Source organism: Somniosus microcephalus, chromosome 2 (genome assembly GCF_052327205.1).
Source record: "Somniosus microcephalus isolate GS21.2 chromosome 2, FLI_Smic_1.0, whole genome shotgun sequence".
Taxonomy (NCBI): Eukaryota; Metazoa; Chordata; class Chondrichthyes; order Squaliformes; family Somniosidae; genus Somniosus; species Somniosus microcephalus.
In genome coordinates this window covers 248041738-248067736 of record NC_140988.1, presented here as the reverse complement: position 1 = coordinate 248067736, position 25999 = coordinate 248041738, and the positions used below count along the sequence as shown (strand labels likewise).

General features: G+C 49.6%; 1 protein-coding gene across 1 annotated transcript in view; it reads left to right on the top strand.

The window, feature by feature from the left end:
* mtmr7b (myotubularin related protein 7b) overlaps positions 1–25999 on the top strand; it is a 215172-nt gene that overhangs the window by 117073 nt on the left and 72100 nt on the right. The window contains exon 7 of the mRNA XM_085970693.1: positions 14476–14608. Coding sequence (XP_085826819.1) covers positions 14476–14608 — 133 coding nt within the window. The remainder of the gene's footprint in view (positions 1–14475; positions 14609–25999) is intronic.

Below are 25999 nucleotides of genomic sequence, written 5' to 3'. Positions count from 1 at the left end.
TCTTTTATCTCTACCGTACCGATCTCATCCCTTATTAACAGCGCTACGCCGCTTCCATTTCCTTTTTATCTGTTCTGCCTAAATGTTGAGTACCCTGCAACATTCAGTTCCCAGCTTTGGTTAACCTGCAACCATGACTCTGTAATGGCAATTACATCATACCCATTTACTTCTATTAGTGCCATTAATTCATCCACGTTGTTGCGAATGCTACATGCATTTAGATAAAATGCCTTCAACTTTGCCTGTTTAATATTTTTCTGCACTTTGACCCTCTTTACTGTTGGCCTTTGTTTTTGCTCCCTACTGGTTTTGCTGACTACTTTTCTAACTTGCACTTCCAGCTTTGTTTCTCTCCATTCTGGGCCCACACTTAGGTTCCCAGCCCCCAGACAAACTAGTTTAAATCCTTCCCAACAGCACTAGCAAACCCCCCTGCGAGGATGTTGGTCCCGGTTCTGCCGAGGTGTAACCTGTCCAACTTGTACAGGTCCCACCTTCCCCAGAATCAGTTCCAATGCCTCAATAATTTAAATCCCTCCCATCTACACTATTTCTCCAGCCACGCATTCATCTGTTCTATTCTCCTATTTCTGCTTTTGCTAGCACGTGGCACTGGGAGTAATCCTGAGATTACTACCTTTGAGGTCCTGCTTTTTAATTTATTTACTAGCTCACGATATTCTGTTTGCAGGACCTCGTCCCTCTTTCTACCTATGTCGTTGGTACCGATATGGACCACGACCTCTGGCTACTCACCCTCCCCCTTCAGAATGTCCTTCAATAGGAGTAATTACCAAGCGGGGCGTATAATAAGAGGGCGATGCGATAATGCCCGTCCAAGACAAATTTCTATCTCAAAATCGCCCTGTGCCTTGGCATGCAAATTTGTCGTTCACCGAGACCTCCCACACGTACTGACCGTACCCATCTTGGTGAGGGCAGTAGGGTGGGTGTTAGGGGTGTCCGCCCACGACTTAAAATCGAGGCCATTGATCCAATTTATTGTCTGCTGCCACATTGAATGCACAAGCTTTTCTTTTTTGACTTGCCTGGATTTCCTAATTAAACTTTGAATTTTCTGATTACGGTCATTTAAAAAAAAAATTATATTGACCTAAAAAAAACCATGCATTTGCTCACAGCTGATTTAATTTGATTTGTTGACCTTAATCTAGGAACAAAATTCAATTTAAAAATCAGAAGCAAAATACAGTGAATGCTGGAAATCTGAAATAAAAACAGAAAATGCTGGAAATACTCAGCAGGCCAAGCAGCATCTGTGGAGAGAGAAACAGCGTTAGCGTTTCAGGTCATAGAGTCATAGAGTCATAGAGTTTTACAGCACAGAAAGAGGCCCTTCGGCCCATCGTGTCTGCGCCGCCCATCCATCCCTGTCCAGTCTAATCCCATTTTCCAGCATTTGGTCCATAGCCTTGTATGCAATGGCATTTCAAGTGCTCATCCAAATGCTTCTTGAATGTTGTGAGGGTTCCTGCCTCCACCACCCTTTCAGGCATTGAGTTCCACATTCCAACCACCCTCTGGGTGAAAAAGTTCCTCCTCAAATCCCCTCTAAATCTCCTGCCCCTTACCCTGAATCTATGCCCCCTTGTTATTGACCCCCCCACTAAGGGGAAAAGTTCCTCTTTATCTACCCTATCTATGCCCCTCATTATTTTGTACACCTCAATCAGGTCCCCCCTCAGCCTTCTCTGCTCCAAGGAAAACAACTCCAGCCTGTCCAGTCTCTCTTCATAGCTGAGGCGCTCCATCCCAGGTAACATCCTGGTGAATCTTCTCTGCACCCTCTCCAAAGCAATCACATCCTTCCTATAGTGAGGCGACCAGAACTGCACACAGTACTCCAGCTGTGGCCTCACCAGCGTTTTGTACAGCTCCATCATAACCTCCCTGCTCTTATATTCTATGCCTCGGCTAATGAAGGCAAGTATCCCATATGCCTTTTTAACCACCTTATCTACCTGCTCCGCTGCCTTCAGGGATCTATGTACATGTACACCAAGGTCCCTCTGACCCTTTGTACTTCCTAGGGTCTTACCACTCATTGTGTATTCCCTTGCTTTATTTGTCCGTCCAAAATGCATCACCTCGCACTTTTCAGGGTTAAATTCCATTTGCCACTTTTCCGCCCATCTGACCAACCCGTTTATATCGTCCTGTAGCCGGAGGCTTTCCTCCTCGCAATTTACCACCCCACCAATTTTTGTGTCATCTGCGAACTTACTGATCATACCTTTTACATTCTCATCCAAATCATTTATGTAGATCACAAACAATAATGGTCGATGAATAATACCAGCATTTTTGGTTTTTACTTCAAAAATCAGAAGGCTATTTAACAGTGATGATGCTACCAACAGATATAAGGCTAAAAATGTGTGTGTAACACCCATTTCCTGTTGTTTGGGCGCTACGGGTGCCGTTTTAGGTTGTAAATGGTGTCTGAGCCACTTCTGGTGCGGACCACGCTGGACACCATCTTGGTGAGGGCATTAGTGTCAGCACTGGGCACGTGCGGCAGATGTATGTAGAGAAGGCAGATCGTGACGTCAATCAGCGTGCAACGTTGATTTGACATCAGCACTGCCATTTTCATCCTCAACGCTGGAACTAATGACCTGTCTTAATCTCACACAAATGAACATGCATTCAGCAGCTGCAAGGACCCCCCATCAGTGATATGTAAAGGGATCATCACATACCTACAGATTATTTGCTGATTACTTTCTACAGGTTCTGTGTAAGTTTGTGGAAGTATTTGGAGCTTTCTAGAGTTGTTTAAAGTTGGTGAGGTGACAGGGAGTGTTGTTGCAAGAGGATAAGGCCTGGCTTCTGGCTTCAAGGGTTCTGATCAGACCACTTGCTCCCAGTCATGGTGCTCTAGTTGTCATCCGCCGTGGCCTGCAGCATGACAGGGAGATGGGGCAGAGGCAGCGAAGAAGAGGACAAGCTGCTCGCAGAGGGAGAAGGAGGAGGGGGAGAAGGGCTCACAGCAGGAGACCTGCAGCCTCACACCAGGGCAAAGACAGCGCTGCTAGTGGCTGCAAGGGTGACCACGGCCCTGAATTACTTCACGTCGGGATCCTTCCAGCCTGAAGCAGGAGACATCTGTAACAACTCCTAGTTCGCAGTCCACTGCTGCATAAGACGCTCTTTTTGCCAGGAGAGGGACTTCATTGTCTTCTCTCTGAGCAGACAGAAGCAGGCGGAGCGTGCACGTGGCTCTGCCAGGTTAGCGGTGTCCCCGTGGTGGACATCGACATCGGCATCGACTGCATGCACAGGGCTTTTTGGGCACCGCATCTAAATGCTGAGATATACTGCAACTACAAAGGTTATGGGGGAAAAATTGAGTCACTAGCGCCCCGAAAAAAATTAGTGCCCCCGTGGCCGAAATTCATCGGTAGCGCCCCAAGAGGGAATATCGCGGCGCTACGTGTCGCAGCGCCACGCTCTGCGGCACATCGCGCCGCAGTACTGCAGGCCTTCCTCCCCTTATTAAAGGGGGGTGGCCTAGTGCAGCGTGACCCGGGGCCCAGCTGGGCCACCAGGGATCGGAGTGCCGGCAAAAGAGCCCGGTTCTCAAGAGAAGTGCCAGGCTCACGGAGCACAGCCGACATCTGCGGGGGGGGGGGCTGCAGAGGAGGCCGGGGACGGCAACGGGGGCAGGTGTTGGCAGGCGGCCAGCAACAAAAATGGTCGCCCGGCACCTCGCCTTTAATTTGCGCCGCCCTAGCCGCAGGTAGGCCCTCCTGGCCCCATCGAACATAGCGTCCGGCTGTAAGTCAGGGGACGCTACCAAAGATCACGGCCGGTGCGCGTGTGGGGCGCTGCGCACGGCGATGATGTCATCGCCGGCAGTGCAGTGCCGAGGGGCGCTAACGGTTACCGCTGCCACTAACCTTGCGCTGAATTTCGCGGGAGGCGCCGCGCCCGGGCGCTAGTTGCTTTGCACAGCAAAGCAAATGAATTTTTCCCCCTATCATTTGCTGAATGTGCAGTTAGTGTGTGACCATGCACAGCACAGGCATGGTGCTGGAGGACTGTTAACGTTGTACCTTTATTTAAGAAGGGAGAAAAGGATAGAGCGAGTAATTACAGGCCAGTCAGCCTAACCTCGGTGGTGGGCAAATTATTGGAAAAAATTCTGAGCGACAGTATTAATTGTCATTTGGAAAGGCACAGATTAATCAAGGACAGCCAGCATGGATTTGTTGTGGGAAGGTCGTGTCTGACTAACTTGATTGAATTTTTTGAGGAGGTAACAAGGAGAGACGATGAGGGTAGCGTGCTTGATGTAGTCTACATGGATTTTAGCATGGCTTTTGACAAGGTCCCACATGACAGACTGGTCAGCAAAGTAAAAGCCTGTGGGATCCAAGGACAAGTGGCAAGTTGGATCCAAAATTGGCTCATTGGCAGGAAGCAAAGGGTAATGGTCGATGGAGTTTTTTGTGACTGGAAGGCTGTTTCCAGTGGGGTTCCACAGGGCTCAGTACAAGGCCCTTGCTTTTTGTGGTATACATCAAAGATTCAGGAGGAAAATTTCGGTTGGTTGCGCCACTCATTAGCGCCTAAAGAGGTCGAGAAGTGGGGCGCTAACCAACTAGCGCCCGGGCGCAGCGAACCCTGCGCCTCTTCCCAAATTGAGTGGACATTTAGCGCCGGTGCTAAACCGTAGCGGCCGCTCACCGGCGCACGCAGATCATGACGTCATTTCAGTGTGCAACGCCCTTGGGGCGCCCCGGACCGGAAATTCAGTGGCGCCCCCCTCCGTTCCGCCTGTCGCTACCAACGACAGGTTACCTTGAACGTTTCCCAGTTGCTGTCGGGCTGGGGGGGGGCGCTATTTAAAGGGGACTCTTGCTGGATTATTAGTGGTCGCCATTGTTGGACCACACCTTCTGTGAGAGAGAGAGGGTTGCTCAGAGACAAACGGAGAGCCATTTCTGCAGTGAGCCAGCGCTGGCTGAGGAACTTTAGCCTTCTGAACATAACTTTGCAGTTGGTAAGCTTCTCAACCGGCATAACTTTCAGTGCGCACTTACTATGGGGGCTGCATTGGATGGGAACGTCATCCTTCTCAATCATATTGACAGGGCACAGAGATGCAGGGATAGAGTGGCAGGCATGGCCAGACGGAGGAGGGCCAACAGACGTCAGCACACGAGACCTTACGCTGCCAGGGTTTTCCGCCAACAGTTTTCGTATATCAACATGTCAGAGGAGCAGTGTTTCCGAAGGCTACGCTTCAGTAAGGAGGTGGTCACTGAGCTCTGCCACCTGCTTCAGCCAGATCTGCAGCCTCAACTAAGGTGCAGGACATCTCTGTCGGTGGCTGTGAAGATCACTGTGGCTCTAAACTTCTATGCCAGCGGCTCCTTTCAGGCCGCAGCTGGGGACATTGCCAACATCTCACAGTTTGCGGTGCATTGCTGCATCCGTCAAGTGACTAATGCCCTCTTTAAAAGGAGACGGCAGTACATCTCCTTCCCAATGACCCCGGACAAGCAGCGAGAGCGTGCAGAGGGCTTTGCAAGGATAGCGGCCTTCCCTATGGTGCAGGGCGCCATTGACTGCACGCATGTGGCTTTGCGGGCGCCTCTAGAGAATGCGGAGGATTTCCGCAACCGAAAAGGGCTCCATTCTTTGAATGTGCAGCTGGTCTGTGACCACCGACAGCTGATACTCGCTGTCAATGCCCACTTTCCAGGCAGCAGCCACGATGCCTTCATCCTGCGCCAGACTTCTGTGGCAGACCTTTTCGAAGCCCCGGCTCACCCAGGAGGCTGGCTTCTCGGGGACAAGGGCTATCCTCTGTGCCCCTGGCTGCTGACCCCGCTCCATTCGCCCAGCACCCCTGCTGAAGAACGATACAACGAGAGCCATCAAGCGACCAGGAACATCGTGGAGCACACAATCGGCGTGCTGAAGCAACGGTTCCGCTGTCTGGACCATTCCAGAGGAGCCCTTCAGTACTCACCTGAGTGAGTCTCCCACTTCGTGGTTGTGTGTTGCATGCTGCATAACCTGGCAATCCTCAGGACTCAGCCAATGCCATCAGACATTGGAGCACCAGCAGAGGAGGAGGAGGAGGAGGAGGAGCAGCAGCACCAAGATGGGAGGGAGGCACAAACTGCAAGGGCCGTCTGTCAGAGGCTTATAGCAAGTCGCTTCTAGGCCCCTCTGAGGGAATGCTTTCTGCCATTCCAAGAACATGAATGGAACCGTTCTGCTACCCCTAAGCTGGTCAAGGCAACAATTTGTGCAAAGAACAGACATGGACATTGTGAATAAATAAACTTCTTTATTTAACAAACTGTGTATCCTTCCCGCATGACAAAGCAATGGAAACAAACACCAAAACAAACAGACTGCCACATAACTGGCTCTCACACCCTGGAGACAATGTCCAAAACATAACTGGCTCTCACACCCTGGAGACAATGTCCAAAACATAACTGGCTCACACCCTGGAGACAATGTCCAAAACATAACCAACATTCAGGCCAGCATCCTCGGCCTTGAATGAAAGAAATAACATAATTTAGCAACACCTCCTACTTTTTGCCCCTCGATGGGGATCTGCTTCCCTTGTGGAATTGCCCCCTTCCCGCCCTGCAGCTCCTCCGTAATGGGACCCCAGTGGCTGCAGCAAGGCTGGGGGAGGCCTGCTGACTGTCCGAAACTGAGACCGCAGATGCCCTTGAGGTACGGCCTGGACCAGCTCTGGGCCTGGAGGGCCCGGCTGCTGACTGCTCCAACTCTGCATGGGCGGCAGCAGTCTGTCCTACAGGTGGTGGCAGCTGCAGTGGAGAAGTGCCAGTGGTGGCATCAAGAATGCTGTCACCCTGAGAGTGGACAGCAGCTCCCTGGTCGGCCGACACACTGGCACTCTGACAGGGCACCACCGCAGCATGCGCAGCAATCGGCTGGTGCACAGATTGCTGGCCTGCTGTGGCGCGGCGAGGGCCCCGGGAATCCTGCCCGATCCAGCGAGGGTGGCAGCAGTCAGTGCTCGCGTGGCCTCAATCTGCGTCTGCATGAGACCAGCCACTGACTGCGTGGCAGCACTCAGCACTTGCGTGGCAGGTGCCAGTGCTTTGCCGAAGTCCTGGACAATCCTTGCCAGTGCTGCGCCGAAGTCCTGCACACTCCTTGCCTGTGCTGTGCCGAAGTCCTGGACACTCCTTGCCAGTGTCCCAATGGAATCGGACATCCTTGCCACTGTAGCCATGAGCTCAGTATGCTTCTGCCCAGCCTGGGCGCTCATTTCTGCGAGGGCACGCACCTCTTCTGCGCTCTGTGCAGCAGCACTCGCGGCCCGACTCGCCCTCCGGGGAGACGGCCCCCGAGCTTCCCTATCCCCCTCGCGTTGCTGCAGGCCCTGGGTCCTGGAGCTGCATCCTCCTCAGACCATTCCCCCCCGCTCCCCTCCAGGGAAGGCGTCTCCCCAGTCTGGACATGGGCTGGCTCGCCTGAGGGTGGCACGGATGGTCCGGCTTCATCCTCCTCGTCGCCTCCAGAGTCATTCGCACTGGCAGCTTGAGGGCCCGCCTCCCGAGCTGGTGATGCAACATCTGAAAGCAGGGAGGTTGAAGAGTGGCTTTAGCGAAAGGACAGGGTGGCAGCAAGGGATGCATGAGTGCTGCAATGCTCTGAGTTGGCTCGAGTGTGAAAAAGCATGCTGGTGTGGGGAACAAGTGGAAGGAGAGAGGTCAAAAAGATGATGACCTTACCATTGCTGTCCACAATGGGGTCGGCATCTCCAGAGGCGACGGGGCCAATCATCCGGCTTGCCACAATCCGATGGACTCGCTCCTCCAGGTCTGTGAGGGTCTGCAGGTGAGGCCGCCCTCCTCCAGTCCGATGCTGTTGCCTTCTATTATGGGCCAGCTTGGCCTGCAAGAGAAAGGACGGGGTGTGAGGAAACCTGCAGCCCTGATCTGGAATGACATGCCTCCCATGGTCGATTAGCCCTTACATTATGCTGCCCTGATCTGGGATGACATGCCTCCCATGGTCGATGAGCCCTTACATTATGCTGTCCTGATCTGGGATGACATGCCTCCCATGGTCGATTAGCCCTTACATTATGCTGCCCTGATCTGGGATGACATGCCTCCCATGGTCGATGAGCCCTTACATTATGCACAGAGCTGAATGTGCATGTGTATTTCCAGAAAGGGCCATGGGTGCTGGATGACAGCTGGCCATTGGGGCTTTGCACACCCTCTGGCCATAAAGTGAGGTCCAGATGGAGGGATGAAGATGATTCTGAAAAAGGCACACACCCTGACGACCCAAGTGAGGTTGTTGAACTTCTTCCTGCTTTGCACAGGAGTCCTGGGAACCATGTTGCTGGAGGTGACTCTGTTGGAAACCTCCCTCCAAGCTCTGCGATAGTCGCTATGCTGAGGCCTCCTGCCATTCTCTGGGTAGAGTACAGATCGCCTGCGCTCCACCGCGCCAACCAGAGCATCCAATGCCCCCTCGCTGAAGCGTTGCGCTCTCTCCCTGGCCCCCTCCATGTTCAGGCAGTTGTCGACGCCACAGGTCGGTTACCGCCGAGTTTGAGGCCTACGATGCACAAGGTGCGGCTGGAGATGATGATCGATCCGCCCCTTTAAGAGCTGTCCAGCGTCAGCGTGTCTGGCTGCACTCGATAATTGACAGCACCTGCGCTGCGCCCGCCCGCAGAGATATTGCGTTGCGCCGCCGGGTTAGCACCTTAAGACTGTTGTGCAGCGCCGGATTTAGCGCCGCAATCACCTTCAGGGGCGCAGCTACCCAATATCGCTGGAGGTGGTGATAATTTGCGCCTGGCGCTAAACTTTGCGCACCGCCAATACTAGCGCCCCAAACGGGGCGATACTGAATTTCTACCCCTTAGACTTCAATGTAGGGGGCATGATTAAGAAGTTTGCAGATGATACAAAAATTGGCCGTGTGGTTGATAGTGAGGAAAAACGCTGTAGACTGCAGGCAGATATCAATGGACTGGTCAGGTGGGCAGAAAAGTTGCAAATGGAATTCAATCCAGAGAAGTGTGAGGTAATGCATTTGGGGAGGGCTAACAGGGCAAGGGAATACACAATAAATGGTAGGATACTAAGAAATGTAGAGGAACAGAGGGACCTTGGAGTGCATGTCCACAGATCCCTGAAGGTAGCAGGACAGGTAGATAAGGTGGTTAAGAGCAGGTAGGTTATGCTAGAACTGTATAAAACACTAGTTAGGCCACTGCTAGAGTACTGGGAACAGGTCTGGTCACCACATTACATGTGATTGCACTCAAGAGGTTGCAGAGGAGACTTACGAGGATGTTGCCAGGACTGGAGAACTTTTAGCTATGAGGAAAGCTTGGATAGGCTGGGTTTTTTTTTGAATAGAGGAGGCTGAGGGGAGATTTAATTGAAGTGTTTAAAATTTTGAAGGGCCTAGGTAGAGTGGATAGGAAGGACCTATTTCCCTTAGCAGAGAGGTCAATAACCAGGGAGCATAGATTAAAGTAATTAGTAGAAGGATTAGAGGGGAGTTGAGGAGAAATTTATTCACCCAGAGGCTGGTGGGGGTCTGGAACTCACTACCTGAAAGGGTGGAGTGGAGATGCCGGAGTTGGACTGAAGAAGGAGCAGCGCTCCGAAAGCTTGTGATTTCAAATAAAGCCGTTGGACTATAACCTGGTGTTGTGTGACTTCTTACATTTGAAAGGGTGGAAGAGGCAGAAATGCTCACCGCACTTAAAAAGTACTTGGATATGCACTTGAAGTGCCGTAATCTACAGGGCTACGGACCAAGTGCTGGAAAGTGGGATTAGGCTGGATAGCTCTTTTTTGGCCAGCGGAGACACAATCGGCTGAATGGCTTCCTTCTGTGCCGTAAACTTCTATAATTCTATATGACATTTATGACGGTGATTGCCTGGTGTCCTGGCAGCAATCATGATGCTTTTATTCTGCATCAGTCCGCTGCTGCCTCAGTCTTTGAGCCACCAAGACAAACCAGAGGGTGGTTACTGGGCGACAAGGGCTATCTGCTGATCACCTGGCTAATGACTCCGCTCCACAAACCAACCACATGTGGGCAGCAAGCGTACATTGAGAGCCATGCTGCCACATGGAATCTGATAGAGCAAACCATTGGCGCCCTTAAACAACGATCCCACTGCCTGGACCGGTCTGTTGGAGCCCTTCAGTACTCACCTGAATGTCATAGACATTCGTGTCTCAACATTCGTCATGGTCTGCTGCATGCTTCACAACCTCGCAATCATGAGGGCACAGCCCTTGCCACCAGGCAAATGGCGACCAGCTGAGGAGGAGGAAGCAGAAAAGGAGGAAGTGGAAAAGGAGGAGGAGGAGGAAGCAGAAGAGGAGGCAACCCAGACGGCCCCTTTCTGCTCGGGTAGTCCACGATCGATTCATTTGGCTGCGGTACAAGTGAACGCAACCCCAATTCCCCATTCAACAATAGTCCCACACCTTACCTTCCCTCTGTTACTGACCATCACAGCGTCCTCTTGGCCACAATACTACAATAAAATCCATCACAAAAGAAACATTCCAATCCAACTTTATCCATCAATCCATCCAATATAATCCAACAAATTCAACTAATCACCCTTGTGCATTCCCTTAGTGACTGTCTTCAGTGTGCCTTTGCCTGTCCTAGTGTTCCTGTGAAGTGCTACCCCAGTGGCTGTAACATGGCTGGTGGAAGGCTGCTGACTTTCAGTGGGGGAGACTACAGATGGCTTTGCGGGATGACCTCAAGCAGCTCTGGGCCTAGAAGGCCCGGCTGCAGACTGTACCACCTCAGCATGGACGGCAGCAGTCTAGATTGACTGGCTGACAGGCAACAGCAAGGGCACTGGCGGAGTGGCAGTGGTGGGAGGACGAAAGCTGTCATCCTGTGAGAGGACAGCAGGTTCTTTCTCCACAGAGTCACTGCCACTCCCCTGGGACGTCACCTCAGCAATACTAACCATCTGTTGGAGGCCATATTGCTGGACTACTGTGACACCCTGTAGGCCCCTTTCCACACTGGTAAACCCAGACATGATAGCAGCAGTCTGAGCTTACATGGCAGCAAGCTGAGCCTGCACGAGAGCAGTCTGAGCTTGTGTGACAGAAGTATGAGCTTCCACTGCAGCACTCCGACGTTGAATGGCTTGTGCTTGGGCTGCAGTGGAAGCTGAGACATCACACCAGACGCTGCATGATGATTGGGTCCACAAGTGTGTTAATGGATCTGCCCGCCCCGTCCACGCTGGAAATCATGCGCTCCAAGCTCTGTGCAAAGCCCTGTGCAAGGTTAATGCCGGACTCCTCCATGCTCCTTGAATTTGCACTCAGGCTTTCTAGCAGGCCTGCCAATGCACCAAGTATTTAGTTGTGCATACCCATCAGCGTTCTTCTGTAGGCCCCCTCCATCATAGTCCTTATTTGAGTCCTGTGCAGCAGAACTCGTGTGCATCCTCACCCTCTGGGGAGCTAGCAGCTACGCTACCCTTTCCATCTGCCCTGTTTGCAGCCCACTTGTGCCCGGTGTAAGGGGGGTTATCTTACACCCAGGTAGTCCTGGGTACCTCAGGCTGATGTACAGTCCCTGAGGAGTTTGGGGCTTTTGACTGTTTATAGCAAATCACAGTCCTCAGAGAATTTCTCTGAGTAAGTGCTTCTTGGTTGTTTATACCAGATACAACCCCAGGCAGAGTTTCAGCCTGTCCCACTTAATCTAACAGCTCATTCCCAATTGCAGCTCATCCCCCAAATTACTGGCGTGAGGTTTTGAATCCCACTTCCCCTACTACTGCTCTACAACGCGAATTACAGCTTGGACATTTGTGACAGATTCAAATTGCAGTAACCAGAAGCAGACACCGGATAAAAGATACAACTCACTTTATTTGGACACGTGAAACACAAGCAAGACAATAATCTCAGTACCGAACTCCACACAGCACTTCCCACTGAAAGTTCCTTGATGTCTTTAAACCTGAACAAGTTCTTAAAACAGCACCTTAAACATAGAACTTTAAACTTAACCAATCGTTCTGGGAAGGGAAAACATAGGGTGAAACCGAACTAAAATGACCTTAAACCCTATTCCTATTACCACAAGCCTCCCATCCTCCTATCACTAAGTGGGGTGATCCTCATTGAGGAAAGCTCATACTCACAGTCCCCTTCCGTACGGTTTTGAAAACGCTTTCGGTCCGGAACAGCGCGCTTTTCTCCCCCCTCGCTCTCCGGTCTCTGGTTCCGATGCCTCTGTGGTCCGTGGGCTTCTTCTTCCTTCCTTCTCGTCGGGCGTTCCTTCGACTCTGCCTCCACACGCACATGCTGTCTGTGAGATTCTCACCCCAGTTATACTGTATCTGGGCTTGAGAGTCCTTTGTCTTTAGATACCAATAATGGTCCGGTGATGGCTGTCCCTTTGTGTCCGGTCCGGTGCTCAAAGTGTGAGTAGGTGCGAAGTGTAGACTAGATTGTCCGTTAATCCTTTTCCTTTGTCTTGTTTGGCTTTGGAAGCTCCTGGCTCTGACCAGTCTGTTCCCTCTTTGTGAGGTTTGTTTTGGGTTGAGCTCTTGCCCTGTAGAGGTGTTGCATCTGGTGTTTTGGGTTGGGGTGACCAGGGCCTTTAGATGCTAATGGCCCCCAGTTCACCCTTCCTTCTGGAATGTTCTGTCGGTTGAGAATGATGTGTTGCCTTTTTAAAGAAAATGTTTTTCATGGGATCCAAAAATTCCTCCTTTCCGGGGTCCGGGGACCCCTTCCAACTCCGGGTAGAGGTTCTCGTATGGCCTCTCCCCAACTGGGAGACCCCCACCTTCCCCTCAGCTTAAACTAGAAATTACCACGCACACACAATTCAAAATCACACAGTTTAAACAGGTTTCTGGGGAAATGCCCCCTTCTTAGCTCGGGCAATCCGCAGCTTTCTGGGACCCTGCTGTGTCCTTGGGATCCTTGTGACCCTTACACCGGTGACTCACCACGTGCAGATCCCACCTCTAAACTACCCTCTAAACTGTGCGCAGTGCCAGTATCTGAGCTGGTGACTGCGAGTGTCAGATCACGTGACGGTTTTTCTTCTTCTTCTTCACTCTCCTCTCACTCTTGTTCTTGCACCACTGGCTGGGCAGGTTGGATTTGTTGGGCCTCTGAAATGAGAAAGGCACATAGGTAGGGTTGTGGTGAGGGGAGGGGTGTAAGCAACAAGTGCATGCTTACACCATGTGCAGCTAGTAAATCAGAAGAGATTGTGGGATGAGGGGGATGTGGAATGTGAGAAGAAGGATTACATATGAGGATACCGGCATCTTGGATTATTTCAGCCCCTACGCTAGCCACGAGCTCAACAATGGTCGCTCCAGTTATCTCCAACACCGTCTCCACCATGGAGGTGAGGTCATGCAGGCGTGCCTGTCTCCCTATGATTAGCCCCCGGCTGCCTTCGGTTATGAGCCATATTGTCCTGCAAGAGAGGGAAGTGTGTCAGTGAGTGTGGTGCAATGTGTTTGTGTGACATGCCTGTCATGGTTACATAGCTGGCAGTGTGTGAAAGCTGTGAGATATGGGTGTGAAGCTTTCAGCAGTGGTAAGTGTCTGGATGATGTGAAGTTATGAATGTGAGGTATGAGTTGTGTTGGTAGAGATTGTTGGTGGGTGAGTGATGGGGGTGTGGTGTATTGAGCAGTGTGTGAGGCTAGTGGTGCAGATGGTGGGATATTGCATTTGATGATGAATTCACTGATGCTAACTACCCGTGTAAGGTCATTAACCTTCTTTCTGCACTGTGTCCAGGTCCTCGGGGTTACACTACTGGCATTCACCACAGCGGCTATCTGCTCCCACTGCACTTTGCACTGTTACCTGGAGGGCCTCCTGGCACCCTGTGGAAACAGCACCTCTCTCTTCCTATCCACCCCCTGCACCAAGGCCTTCAGTGCTGCCTCGGAGAACCTTGGTGCATGCTCTCTCCCCTCATTAATTAATTTTTTCCACTGTGTTCCCCAGCCAGTTAAATAATCTGCTGCAGGCAGAATGCACCTCCCCTTTAAGAGGTGCAGACTATTTTTAAGTAGTGGAGGCTAGCTTTAAGTGGTGCTAGCCTCACACGAACTTGGCCCCCTGCTGAGCGTTCAGCCACTCAGCAGCGTATTCAGTACCGTGCTGAACACCACAATCATGGAAATGAGCAGGCAGCCTGATGTTCGTGTGCTGCCTACAGTCCTCCGAACGGGCGCGGGTTGCTAGTGCATCATGATCCCCACGCCCATATTCGGGGGCAAACAAATTTCTAGGCCATAAGATATATCTTATGTTCCTATAAAAATATAAGATATTTCTCTCTTTTGATGTAAGAATTAAAATGTCCTAAATACAAAATGCAATTCAGAAGTGATTTGACTATTTTAAATCTCTCACTTATATTTTTTTCCAGTTAAATGCAATGGCAAACCGAGCAGCAGGAAAAGGATATGAAAATGAAGACAACTATTCCAACATCAAGTTTCATTTCATAGGGATAGAAAACATCCATGTGATGAGAAACAGTCTGCAAAAACTGCTGGACGGTAAATATTTGTTGTGGGGATAAACGCACGCTTGCATAAAAAAACCCTGTTAAGACAAAATCGTTAACTAATCTTGACATTTTATTTCCTAATTTTTAATCCTATTCTTGCTGGCTTAATGGGTAAATGCAGCACTCAGTATGGAAGTGAGCCATACATCTCAGGAATGTCCCAAGTTCGATCCTTCATCTGTGCTGATATAGCTGATCTCAGCCAAGACAATCATTGTGAAGGAAACTTGGACCCAATACCCTGGGTTATGGAGGGGAAGAAATCAGCCGAGGTTCCAGTTCCTGTTTGTGGACCCCGACTGGAAAATGGATGGCATTACAGATTAAGGACAAGGTTGGACTTCGCTATGATAGTCCCTCTGGTAAAATAGCCTTTAGCCAGTCAGTGCCTAGGCTCAGACATGAAGAATAGTCACTTGGGCGAGAAGGATGGCACTTGTGGAACTCTACCTGGGCGGAACTTTCAACTTTGGTGGAGGCATAAAATAAGTGGTAGTGGATTGACGGCGCATTATACACTGCAGCTGATTTTCCCTTCCATTGAAGTCAAAGGAAAGGAAAAGCTAGCGGGGTGTATAACGGGCAGCCGATCCGCTACCGCCTGTTTTATACCTCCGCCAAATTGCAGGAATGGATTCTGAAGCTAGTGCTGACCTAATCTGCAGCCTCTGATAGAATCTAAGCCATTAATCTAATCTCACGCTCTCTCTTTGCCTTTTTTATTCCCTTTTTTAGATCTCTTCTGTACTTTCTATATTCTGCTTGGTTCTCTTTTGTATTATCAACCTTACAATTGTCATAAGCCTCTTTTTTCTGTCTCATTTTAACCTCTATATATTTAGTCATCCAGGGAGCTCTAGCTTTGGATGCTTGTCCTTTCCATCTCATGAGAATGTGTCTACTCTGTACCCGAAACATCTCTTCTTTGAAGGCCTGCCATTGTTCAATTACTGTTTTGCCTACCAATTTTTGATTCCAATCTACCTGAGCCAAATCTTTTATCAACTCTCTGAAGTTAGCCCTCCTCCAGTTAAATATTTTTAAACTTCATTGTACCTTCATTTAACTATTCTAAACTTGATGATATTATGATCACTTTTCCCTAAATGCTCAACCACTGAATCATGCTCCATTTAATTAGTAATCTCATAGTAAAGATTCCTCTGGGGAAGAGTGATCATAATATAAACAGACTTTCACATTGAGATTGAGAGTGAAATACTTATTACGAAACTAGAGTGTTAAACTTAAATAAAACCAATCACATTGGTATGAGGGGCGAGTTGGCTAAGGTAGATTGGGAAATTAGATTAAAGGGTATGACGGTAGATAAGCAGTGGCAAACATTTAAAGAAATATTTCCAAATTCGCAACGAATATACATTCCATTGAGAAATAAAAACTCCATGGGAAAAGTTATCCATCCATGGCTAACTAAAGAAATTAAGGATCGTATTAGATTAAAAGAGGCTTATTATGTTGCGAAGAATAGTAATAAGCCTGAGGATTGGGAGAGCATTAGAAACCAGCAAAGGATGACCAACAAATTGATAAAAAGGAAGAAAATAGAATGAGAGTAAACTAGCAAGAAATATAAAAACAAATTGTAAGAGCTTCTACAAGTATGTAAGAAGGAAGAGAGTAGTAAAAGTAAGCGTCGGTCCCTTAGAGGCTGAGACAGGAGAAATTATAATAGGGAATAAGGAAATAGTAGAGACTTTAAACAAATATTTTGTTCCTGTAGAAGACACGAAAAGCATACCAAAAATAGTGGGGAACCAAGGGGCTAATGAGAGTGAGGAACTTAAAGTAATTAGTATCAGTAGCGAAAAAGTACCTGAGGAACTAATGGGACTAAAAGCCGGCAAATCCCCTGGACCTGATGGCCTACGTCCTAGGGTTCTAAAAGAGGTGGCTGTAGAGATAGTGGATGCATTGGTTCTAATCTTCCAAAATTCCCTTGATTCTAGAACGGTCCCAGCGGATTGGAAGGTAGAAAATGTAAAGAAAGGAGGGAGAGAAAAAGCAGGGAACTACAGGTCAGTTAGCCTGACATCAGTTGTCGGGAAAATGCTGGAATCCATTATTGAGGAAGTGGTAACAAGGCACTTAGAAAATCATACCATGATTAGGTAGAGTGGTTTTGTGAAAGGGAAATCGTGTTTAACAAATTTATTAAGGTTTTTTGAAGATATAACTAGCAGGGTAGATAAAGGGGAACCAGTGGATGTAGTATATTTGAATTTCCAAAAGGCATTCGATAAGGTGCCACATAAAAGGTTGTTACGCAAGTTGGGGTTGGGGTTAATATATTAGCATGGATAGAGGATTGGTTAACGGACAGTAAACAGAGAGTAGGGATAAACAGGTCATTTTCTGGTTGGCAGACTGTAACTAGTGGGGTGCTGCAAGGATCAGTGTTTGGGCTTCAGCCATTTACAATCTATATTAATGACTTAGATGAAGGGACTAAGTGTAATGTATCCAAGTTTGCTGATGATACAAAGCTAGGTGGGAAAGTAAGCTGTGAGGAGGACACAAAGAGCCTGTAAAGGGATATAGACAGGTTAATTGAGTGGGCAATAAAGTGGCAGATGGAGTATAATGTGGGGAAATGTGAGGTTATTCACTTTGGTAGGAAGAATAGAAAAACAGAATATTTTTTAAATGGTGAGAAACTATTAAATGTTTGTGTTCAGAGAAATTTAGGTGCCCTCGTAGAGGAAATACAGAGAGTTAGTATGCAGGAAAGCAAATGGCATGTTAGCCTTTATTGCAAGGGGGATGGAGTACAAGAGTAAGGAAGTCTTGCTACAATTGTACAGGGCCTTGGTGAGACCACACCTGGAGTACTGTGCACAGTTTTGTTCTCCTTATCTGAGGAAGAATGTACTTGCCTTAGAAGCGGTGCAATGAAGGTTCATTAGATTGGGCCTATACTCTCTGGAGTTTAGAAGAATGAGAAGTGATCTCATTGAAACATACAAGATTCTGAAGGGGATTGACAGAGTTGATGCTGTTTCCCCTAGCTGGAGAGTCTAGAACTAGGGGGCATAGTCTCAGGATAAAGGGTCGGCCATTTAGGAATGAGATGAAGAGTAATTTCTTCACTCAGAGGATTGCAAATCTTTGGATTTCTCTGTCCCAGAGGGCTGTGGATGCTGAATTGTTGAGTATATTCAGGGTTGAGATAGATAGATTTTTGGACTTTAGGGGACTCTAGGGATATGGGGATTGGGTGGGAAACTGGAGTTGAAGTTGAAGAACAGCCATGAACTTATTGAATAGCAGAGCAGGCTTGAGGTGCCGTATGGCCTACTCCTACTCCTAATTCTTATGTTCCCACTATTTGGTGGCCTATGGTATACACCCAGTAGTGTAATAGTTTCTCTATTGTTCCTTAATTCTAACCAAATAAACTCTGGCCTAGAAATTCGTTTGCCCCCGAAAATGAGCACGGGAGTCGCAATGCACTAGCAACCTGCTCCCGTTCAGAGGACTGCAGGCATCACGTGAACTTTGTGCTGTCTGCTCATTTCCTTGATGGTGGCATTCAGCCCAGCACTGAACACGTTGCTAAGTGGATGAACACTCAGCAGGGGGCCCAAGTTTGTGCGAGACTAGCACCAATTACAGCTAGCCTGCACTACTTAAAGGCAGTCTGTACCTCTTAAAGGGGAGGTGCATTCTGCCTGCAGCAGATCATTCAACTGGCTGGGGAAGACAGTGGAAAAAAAAATCAATTAATGATGACACAACAGGGGAGAGAGCGTACACCAAGGTTCTCCGATGCAACACTGGAGGCCTTGCTGCAGGAGGTGAAAAGGTGGAGAGAGGTGCTGTTTCCACAGGAGGCCAGGAGATCCTCCAGACAACCAACCAAGGAACAGTGGGAGCAGATAGCCACTTTGGTGAATGTCAGCAGTGTAGCCCCGACGACCTGCACACAGTGCAGGAAGAAGTTTAATGGCCTCACACGTGTGGTCAAGGTCAAATGCCAACTCTCATAAACTGCACCACTGGCCTCAAACACTGCTCAATTCACCACACCCCCATCACTCACCTACCAACAATCTCTATCGATCACCACTCATAGCTTACATTCTCATGCTCCATCTCACCCTCACACACTTACCACTGTTGCAAGCCTCAAACCCACATCTCACTGCTTGCACACACTGTCAGCTATTCAACCATGACAGGCACATCACCCAAACACAATGCACCGCATTCACTGACACACTTCCGTCTCTCTTGCAGGAAAAGATGGCGCATAATTGGTTTCAGCAGAACCTAATCGGTGGAGAACAGGCTTGCCTGCATCACCTCACCCCACTGGGGAGACAGTGCTGGCCATTCTTGGGAGGGGCATGGCTGAGCACATGGCCAGCGGCACGGCTGAAAGACTACAAGATGCTGGTCTTCTGATTTACTAGCTGCATATGGTGTAAGCATGCACTTCTTGCTTTTCCCCCTCCCCTCACCACAACCCAACCCTTGTGCCTTTCTCATTTCAGACACCCAAGAAATCCAACTTGCCCAGCCAGTGGTTATAGAAGAAAAGGGAGACGAGAATAATGAAGAGGAAGAAACACCATCACTCGATCTGACAGTCACATCCACCCTCAGATACTGGCACTGCGCAGAGTTTAGAGGGTAGCTTAGAGGCGGGATCTGCACGTGGTAATTCACTGGGCATGAGTGTGCTGCAGCCACGGCAGGGAGAAAAGGTAGCGCAGGTGCCAGCTCTCCGGAGGGTGAGGCCGCTCACGAGTTTTGCTGCAGAGGACTCAGATAAGCACTTCAATGGAGCGGACTACAGAAGAATGCTGACGGGTATTCACAACAAAATGCTTGGTGCATTGGAAGACCTACCAGAAAGCCTGAGTGCAGTGTCAAGGAGCATGGAGGAGTCTGGCACCAACCTTGCACAGGGCTTTGCACAGAGCTTGGTGCCCATCCTTTATAGCATGGAACAGATTACCAGTAATGTTCAGGTGCCGCCCCAGGGGAGCAGCAGTGGCTCCATGGAGCACAAACCTGCTGTCCTCTTTCAGGATGACAACATTTATCCTCCCACCAGTGCCCTTGCTGTTGCCTGTCAGCCAACTAGCCCAGAATGCGGCCGCCCATGCCGAGGCCCAGAGGTGCTCGAGGTCGTCCTGAAAGGCCATCTGCAGTCTCCCCCGCTGAAATTCAGCAGCTTTTCACCAGCCATGCTGCAGCCACGGGGGTAGCACTTCGTAGGAACACTGGAATAGGCAAAAGCGCACTGAAAACAGGCATTAAGGGAATGCACAAGGGTGATTAGTTGACTTTGTTAGGTTATATTGGATGGATTGATGGATAAAGTTGGATTGGAATGTTTCGCTTGTGGTGGCTTTTATTTTAGCATTGTGGCCAAGAGGACACTGTGATGGTCGGTAATAGAGGGAAGGTAAGGTGTGGGACTATTGTTGAATGGGGAATTGGGGTTGTGCTAACTGGTACCAGGCAGAAAGAGGCTCCAGGGAACCCATGCAGCCAGCTTGCCAGCATTTCAATACACAAACTGTGCATGCGCCGTATTTTGAATGGCCCGCGCAGTCCCTTAAAGGGTCCGTGCAGGGCCAAACAGATTTAGAGGGAACATTGGTCTGGGTTGCCTCCTCCCTTCCTCTTCCTCCTCTTCTGCTCGCTCCGCCTCCTCTTCCTCATCCTCCTCCTCAGCTGGTCACAATATGCCTGGTGGTAAGGGCTGTTCTCGCATGATGGCAAGACTATGAAGCATGGTGCAGGTCACGACGAATCTTGAAACGCGCTCTGGTGAGTACTGTATGGCTCCTTCAGAGTGGGCTGGGCAGTGGAAGCATTGTTTGAGGACACCAATGGTCTGCTTTATCAGATTCCGTGTGACAACATGGCTTTCGTTATATGCATGCTGCCCACGTGTGCGTGCGTCGTGCAGTGGAGTCATGAGCCATGTGGTCAGCGGATAGCCCTTATCGCCCAGTAGCCACCCTTTGGTTTGTCTTGGTGGCTCAAAGACTGAGGGAAATGCAGCAGTGGACAGCAAACTGGGAGATGTTACAGATGTCGCCTGCTCCAGCCTGGAAGGACCCCGACACGAGGAAATTCAGGGTCACCGTCACCTTCACCACCACTGGCAGCACTGATGTTGCCCTGGTGTGAGGCTGCAGGTCTGGTTGCAAGAGGTGGCAGAGTTCTTTGAGCAACTCCTTCGTAAAGCGCAGACGTCTCACGCTGCTTCTGGCTCCAGCTGAGGTAAGAGAATTGCTCTCAGAAGACCCTAGGTGGGGAAGGCTTCCTGCTGAGAGCTCTTCTCCCCCTCCTACTCCTCCCTCTGCGAGCAGCTTGTCCTCTTTGCTGCCTCTGCTCCATCTCCCTGATATGCTGCAGGCCAAGGAGGAATGATAACTAGAGCACCATGACTGGGAGCAAGTGGTTTGACCAGAACCCTTGAAGTCAGAAGCCAGGCCTTCTCCACTTGCAGCACCACTCCCTATCAACTCACCAACTTCAAACAACTCTAGAAAGCGCCAAACACTTCCACAAACTTACACAGAGTTAGTAGAAATTAATCAGCAACCACCCTTGGAGTGGTTGCTGATCCCTTTAAATATCACTGGTAGGGGGTCCTTGCTGCTGCTGAATGCTTTTCAGCTGTGCGAGGTTAACACAGGGTGTTCGCTCCAGCGTTGAGGATGAAATAGTCAGCCCTGGCGTCAAATCAGCATTGCATGCTGATTGACATCACGATCTGCCCACTCACCATACTTATGGCGCACACCCCTAACGCTCACCCTACCGCCCTCACCAAGATGGCATCCGGCACGCACCAGAAGTGTGCACGCGCGACGCAGATGCCATTTTCGTCACAAAACAGCAACCATACTGGTGACCGTTTGGGTGCTACGGAGCCGAATTTCTAGCCCCTAGTATTCCTCTCAACCAACTTATCTCTGCTGTAAGTATATTTTGCTCATCAACTTTACTCATTCCAACACTTAGATCCGTTTAATAAAAAGGGGACAACCGTCACTTCATAAACTCTTACCTTTGTTTTTATCAAAATATCTTCCATATCCTGCATAATCTTCCAAAAGCAGTAGAAATCCAATCCTTTTGATGTCTTCTTCACAACTCCCATTCTCTGAAACGAACCTATTAAGGCAAACAAACTTTTCCATCTGTCCAACTGTATCCATTTTAACTGTAATATGTACAATTTTCTGATACTTCCCAAATTATATGACCTTTGTCTTCTTTTTGTTAATGCGTAATCCAAATTTTCTACTCTCCACGTTCACCTTATCAGTTAGTCACTTAAAATCTGTATTAGATGTTGCCATAAGGGCAATGTCATCAGCCAATCTAAGATTATTTAAAATCTTTTAAATAATTGCTGCGTGCAGCCAGCGCTACCCGCACTGTTCATTGGATGTACTCATCAGCATGGAGCCCTATATCGCAGGTGGCTACCGCTACATAAAGGCAGCCTGCACTTCTTAAAGGGGAGGTGCATTCTGGCTTCATGAAGTGGTGGCAGTTCTTTGTGAGTTGAATGTGCTGTCAAAGATTGAACAATGGTTGAACATGGTATAGAACATGCACCAAGGTTTTCAGATAATGCATTGGAGGCCTGGGGGAGGGGGGTGGCGGTGGAGACGTGGAATAGAGGAGAGATGTCCTGTATCCACAGGGGGGCAGGCAGCTCTCCAGATACATGCTCAAGAGGCAGCGGGAAGAAGTAACGGCAGAGGTCAATGCCAGGAGTGTAGCTCCAAGAACATGGATGCAATGAAGTTTAATGATCTCGCACGAGTTGTCAAGGTGAGTGACTTCTTAATCACATGGCATATCCTATCAACTGCACCAATAGCCTCACCCACTGCTCACTTTCAGTATTCATTATATAATTATCAGGCTGTATCCAAGTTATCACCTAGATTTCTGTCTTCGATTTACAATGATAAAATCAATCATGTTTATTGTCTGCCCATTAGGTGACAACCAAGCCCAATTTTTTGTGGCTTTCTTTGATAGAAAACTGTGCTCGCCACCATCAGAATGTTACTTAGGCAGAAGGAAAGTAACCATTCTCCTCATCAGATCCAAACTTCCCTACAGCTGTTGGTGCATATGCCTGCACGATTGTGACTGTTTTGACTTTAGTCCTGAATCTAGCTTTTAACATACGAGGGGATGTGGGATTGAAAGACATGAGTGCTTGACTTGCAGCTGGTTTTAAGACTAATGCTACTCCCTCCTGATGTATACCATCTTCCCTTTCAGGCACTAAAACCTCATGTCCATCATAGTGAAACTCACCTTTACCATTCCATCTTGTCTCACATAAACCTACTATTTCCCATTGGTATCTCTTTAGTTCATTAATCAATATGAACAGGGCTCCACTTTGATGTAGATTCAGAACATTCCGTGTTCCTATAGATATCTGTTGTTCTGTACTGATTTTAAAAACTTATCGCTCCCGCCTTGATCCCTGAACGGTGAGTGCGGCCCTTGTTTATCCAAGCGACGACCGATCCGGCATGAATTGTCTTTCTCATCTTCCATAATTCATTCGGTTTCAGAGGTCTTGAATTCTCCAAGTTTTCGACCATTACTCCTTAGCTACTCTCACTAGGTTTAGCATACCAACCGAGGGAAGTTCCCAGGGTGCGGGACTTGGAGCCACTGGTGAGAACTGGGTGAGTTGTCTGACCAACTCCTAGTAAAGCCACCCTTCTGGACGCTGCTGTTTGTCATGCAGAGGTGCTACCTTTAAAGCTCACCCCATACACCCAACCCGTCATTATATAATTATATATTAATGAGTATTAGCAATATATTACAATACTAGTTGATCTCCTGTGGTGTTGCACATGGAGAGAAGGCCAAGTAAAGTCTTCAGCTGGTAGCCATTGTAACTTAACTGCACAGAGCCAAGGGCAGTGGGTTGCAGGCAACACTGCAGTTGGCAGGCCATGTAATTTTGAAGCAAGGCATGTAGGCAGACTGATGATGGAAAATTAGCAACACAATAAGGCCGTGCAGAACCATCTATAATATACTAGCTGGCGTGCCCGGCGGTGCTGAGGTTTTTTTGAGGGCATGTTGTTATTTTGAGGGCATGTTGTTATGAAAAAAGTACAAATAATTTTAATATATATAAATGAGTTTGTCTGTCTGTGTGGGAAGGAGAGGGAGAGAGAGAGGGAAAGAGAGAGGGGGAAGGAGAGAGAGAAAGGGGGAAGGAGAGAGAAAGGGGGGAGGGGGAAGGAGAGAGAGAGGGGGAAGGGGAAGGAGAAGGAGAGAGAGAGAGGGGGGAAGGGGAGAGAGAGAGAGAGAGGGGGAAGGAGAGAGGGGGAAGGAGAGAGAGAGGGGGGAAGGAGAGAGAGAGAAGGGGAAGGAGAGAGAGAGGGGGAAGGAGAGAGAGAGAGAGGGGGGAAGGAGAGAGAGAGGGGGGAAGGAGAGAGAGAGGGGGGGAAGGAGAGAGAGAGAGAGGGGGGAAGGAGAGAGAGAGAGAGGGGGAAGGGAGAGAGGGGGGAAGGAGAGAGAGGGGGAAGGAGAGAGAGAGAGAGGGGGAAGGAGAGAGAGAGAGAGGGGGAAGGAGAGAGAGAGAGAGGGGGAAGGAGAGAGAGAGGGGGAAGGAGAGAGAGAGAGAGGGGGAAGGAGAGAGAGAGAGAGGGGGGAAGGAGAGAGAGAGAGAGGGGGAAGGAGAGAGAGGGGGAAGGAGAGAGAGAGAGAGAGGGGGAAGGAGAGAGAGAGAGGGGGAAGGAGAGAGAGAGAGGGGGAAGGAGAGAGAGAGAGGGGGAAGGAGAGAGAAGGGGAAGGAGAGAGAGGGGGAAGGAGAGAGAGGGGGAAGGAGAGAGAGGGGGAAGGAGAGAGAGAGAGGGAAGCAGGGAGAGAGGGAAGGAGAGAGAGAGGGGGAAGGAGAGCGGAAAGGAGAGAGGGAAGGAGAGAGAGAGGGAAGGAGAGAGAGAGAAAGGGGAAAGGGGTGGGGGAAGGAAGGGGGTGGGGGGGAAGGGGGTTGGGGGGAAGGGAGTGGGAGGGAAGGGGGTGGGGGGAAAGGGTGGGGGAAGGGGGTGGGGGGGAAAGGGGGTGGGGGAAGGGGGTGGGGGAGAAAGGGGAAGGGGGGAGAAAGGGAAAGGGGGTGGGGGAAAGAGGTGGGGGAAGGGGGGGAAAGGGGGTGGGGGGAAGGGGGTGGAGGGGGAAAGGGGGGTGTGGGGCCTTGTTGACCCGGAGCCCTGCTCACTTTCGGTCGGGCTCTCGGGCCGCGCAGTTGACGCCGCGGGGAAGGCCGTGCGCGGCGGCTCCCGCTCCGGACCGTCGCAGTGGCTTGCCTGCGGCCTAGCCAAGGGGGGGAAAGCCCGAGTCTCCAGCCCGCGGCCGCAAATGGAGCCGAGCCCCGGACCGGGCCGAGGGGGGGAAAGGCCGAGTCCCCGGCCCGCGGCCGATACATCTCCCTGTCTGGGCCGTGAGCCTGGGACTGGAGTTGCGCTGCCGTCGGTTGGAGAAGCCTAGGCCCCGGGGCCTCAGGCCCCTGCACTGACATGGCCCAGCCGAGCCCAGCGCCCCGGGCAGCCCACGCTCCGCAGGCGCCGCTCGGCCGCAGGCCACAAAGCACCGAGGGAAATGAAAATGGCAGGAAGGAGAAGCCTACTCTTGGAAGGTGAGCCGCCACCGCTCGTTCTCCGTCTGTGTGTCGGCCATCTTGGTCGGGTTTTTTTTTTGTGATTTTTTTGTGATCAGGCTGCTCTTTGTAGATTGTGTATTTTAAAGGGAATTGATTTTGGGATGTTCTACCTTTTAATACCTTGAAACATGAAACTTAAAGTACTTATAAAACATTTTTGGTTAAAGCTTTGTATAACATACACTTTACAACCTCACCAATTTTTATTAAAAAAGGGGGTCCTCACCTTTCACTGTGCTCTATCACAAACAACAATGGCCGCAGCTTGCTTTTCAGTTTGAAGGATTAGGCCCCGCCCACGCCCCCCGTGACGCAGCGCGCTCCCCCCGTAGGATTGGTCAACCTTCACGTCACTCAACGCTAATGAGCGGTAGGATTGGTCAACCGCTAATGAGCGAATTTTTTTCCGTTTTTTGAACGTTTTTTGTCTACTCTCCGAACAATTTTTGTCTGACCAAAAAGTAAATACGCCTATGATACTCCCCTGATCATAACGTTTCTTTTGATATAACAGATGTGTGGTTACACTCTATAACTTTTGAGTGTATAGCGGACATACATACACACAGACAGACAAACCAACTGCTTTATATATATTTTATATTTATATATATATAAGATAAGATAAGAAGATACCAAGGAATCTAAAGTAAAATGGTTCCGAGGGTGGAGTCGAGC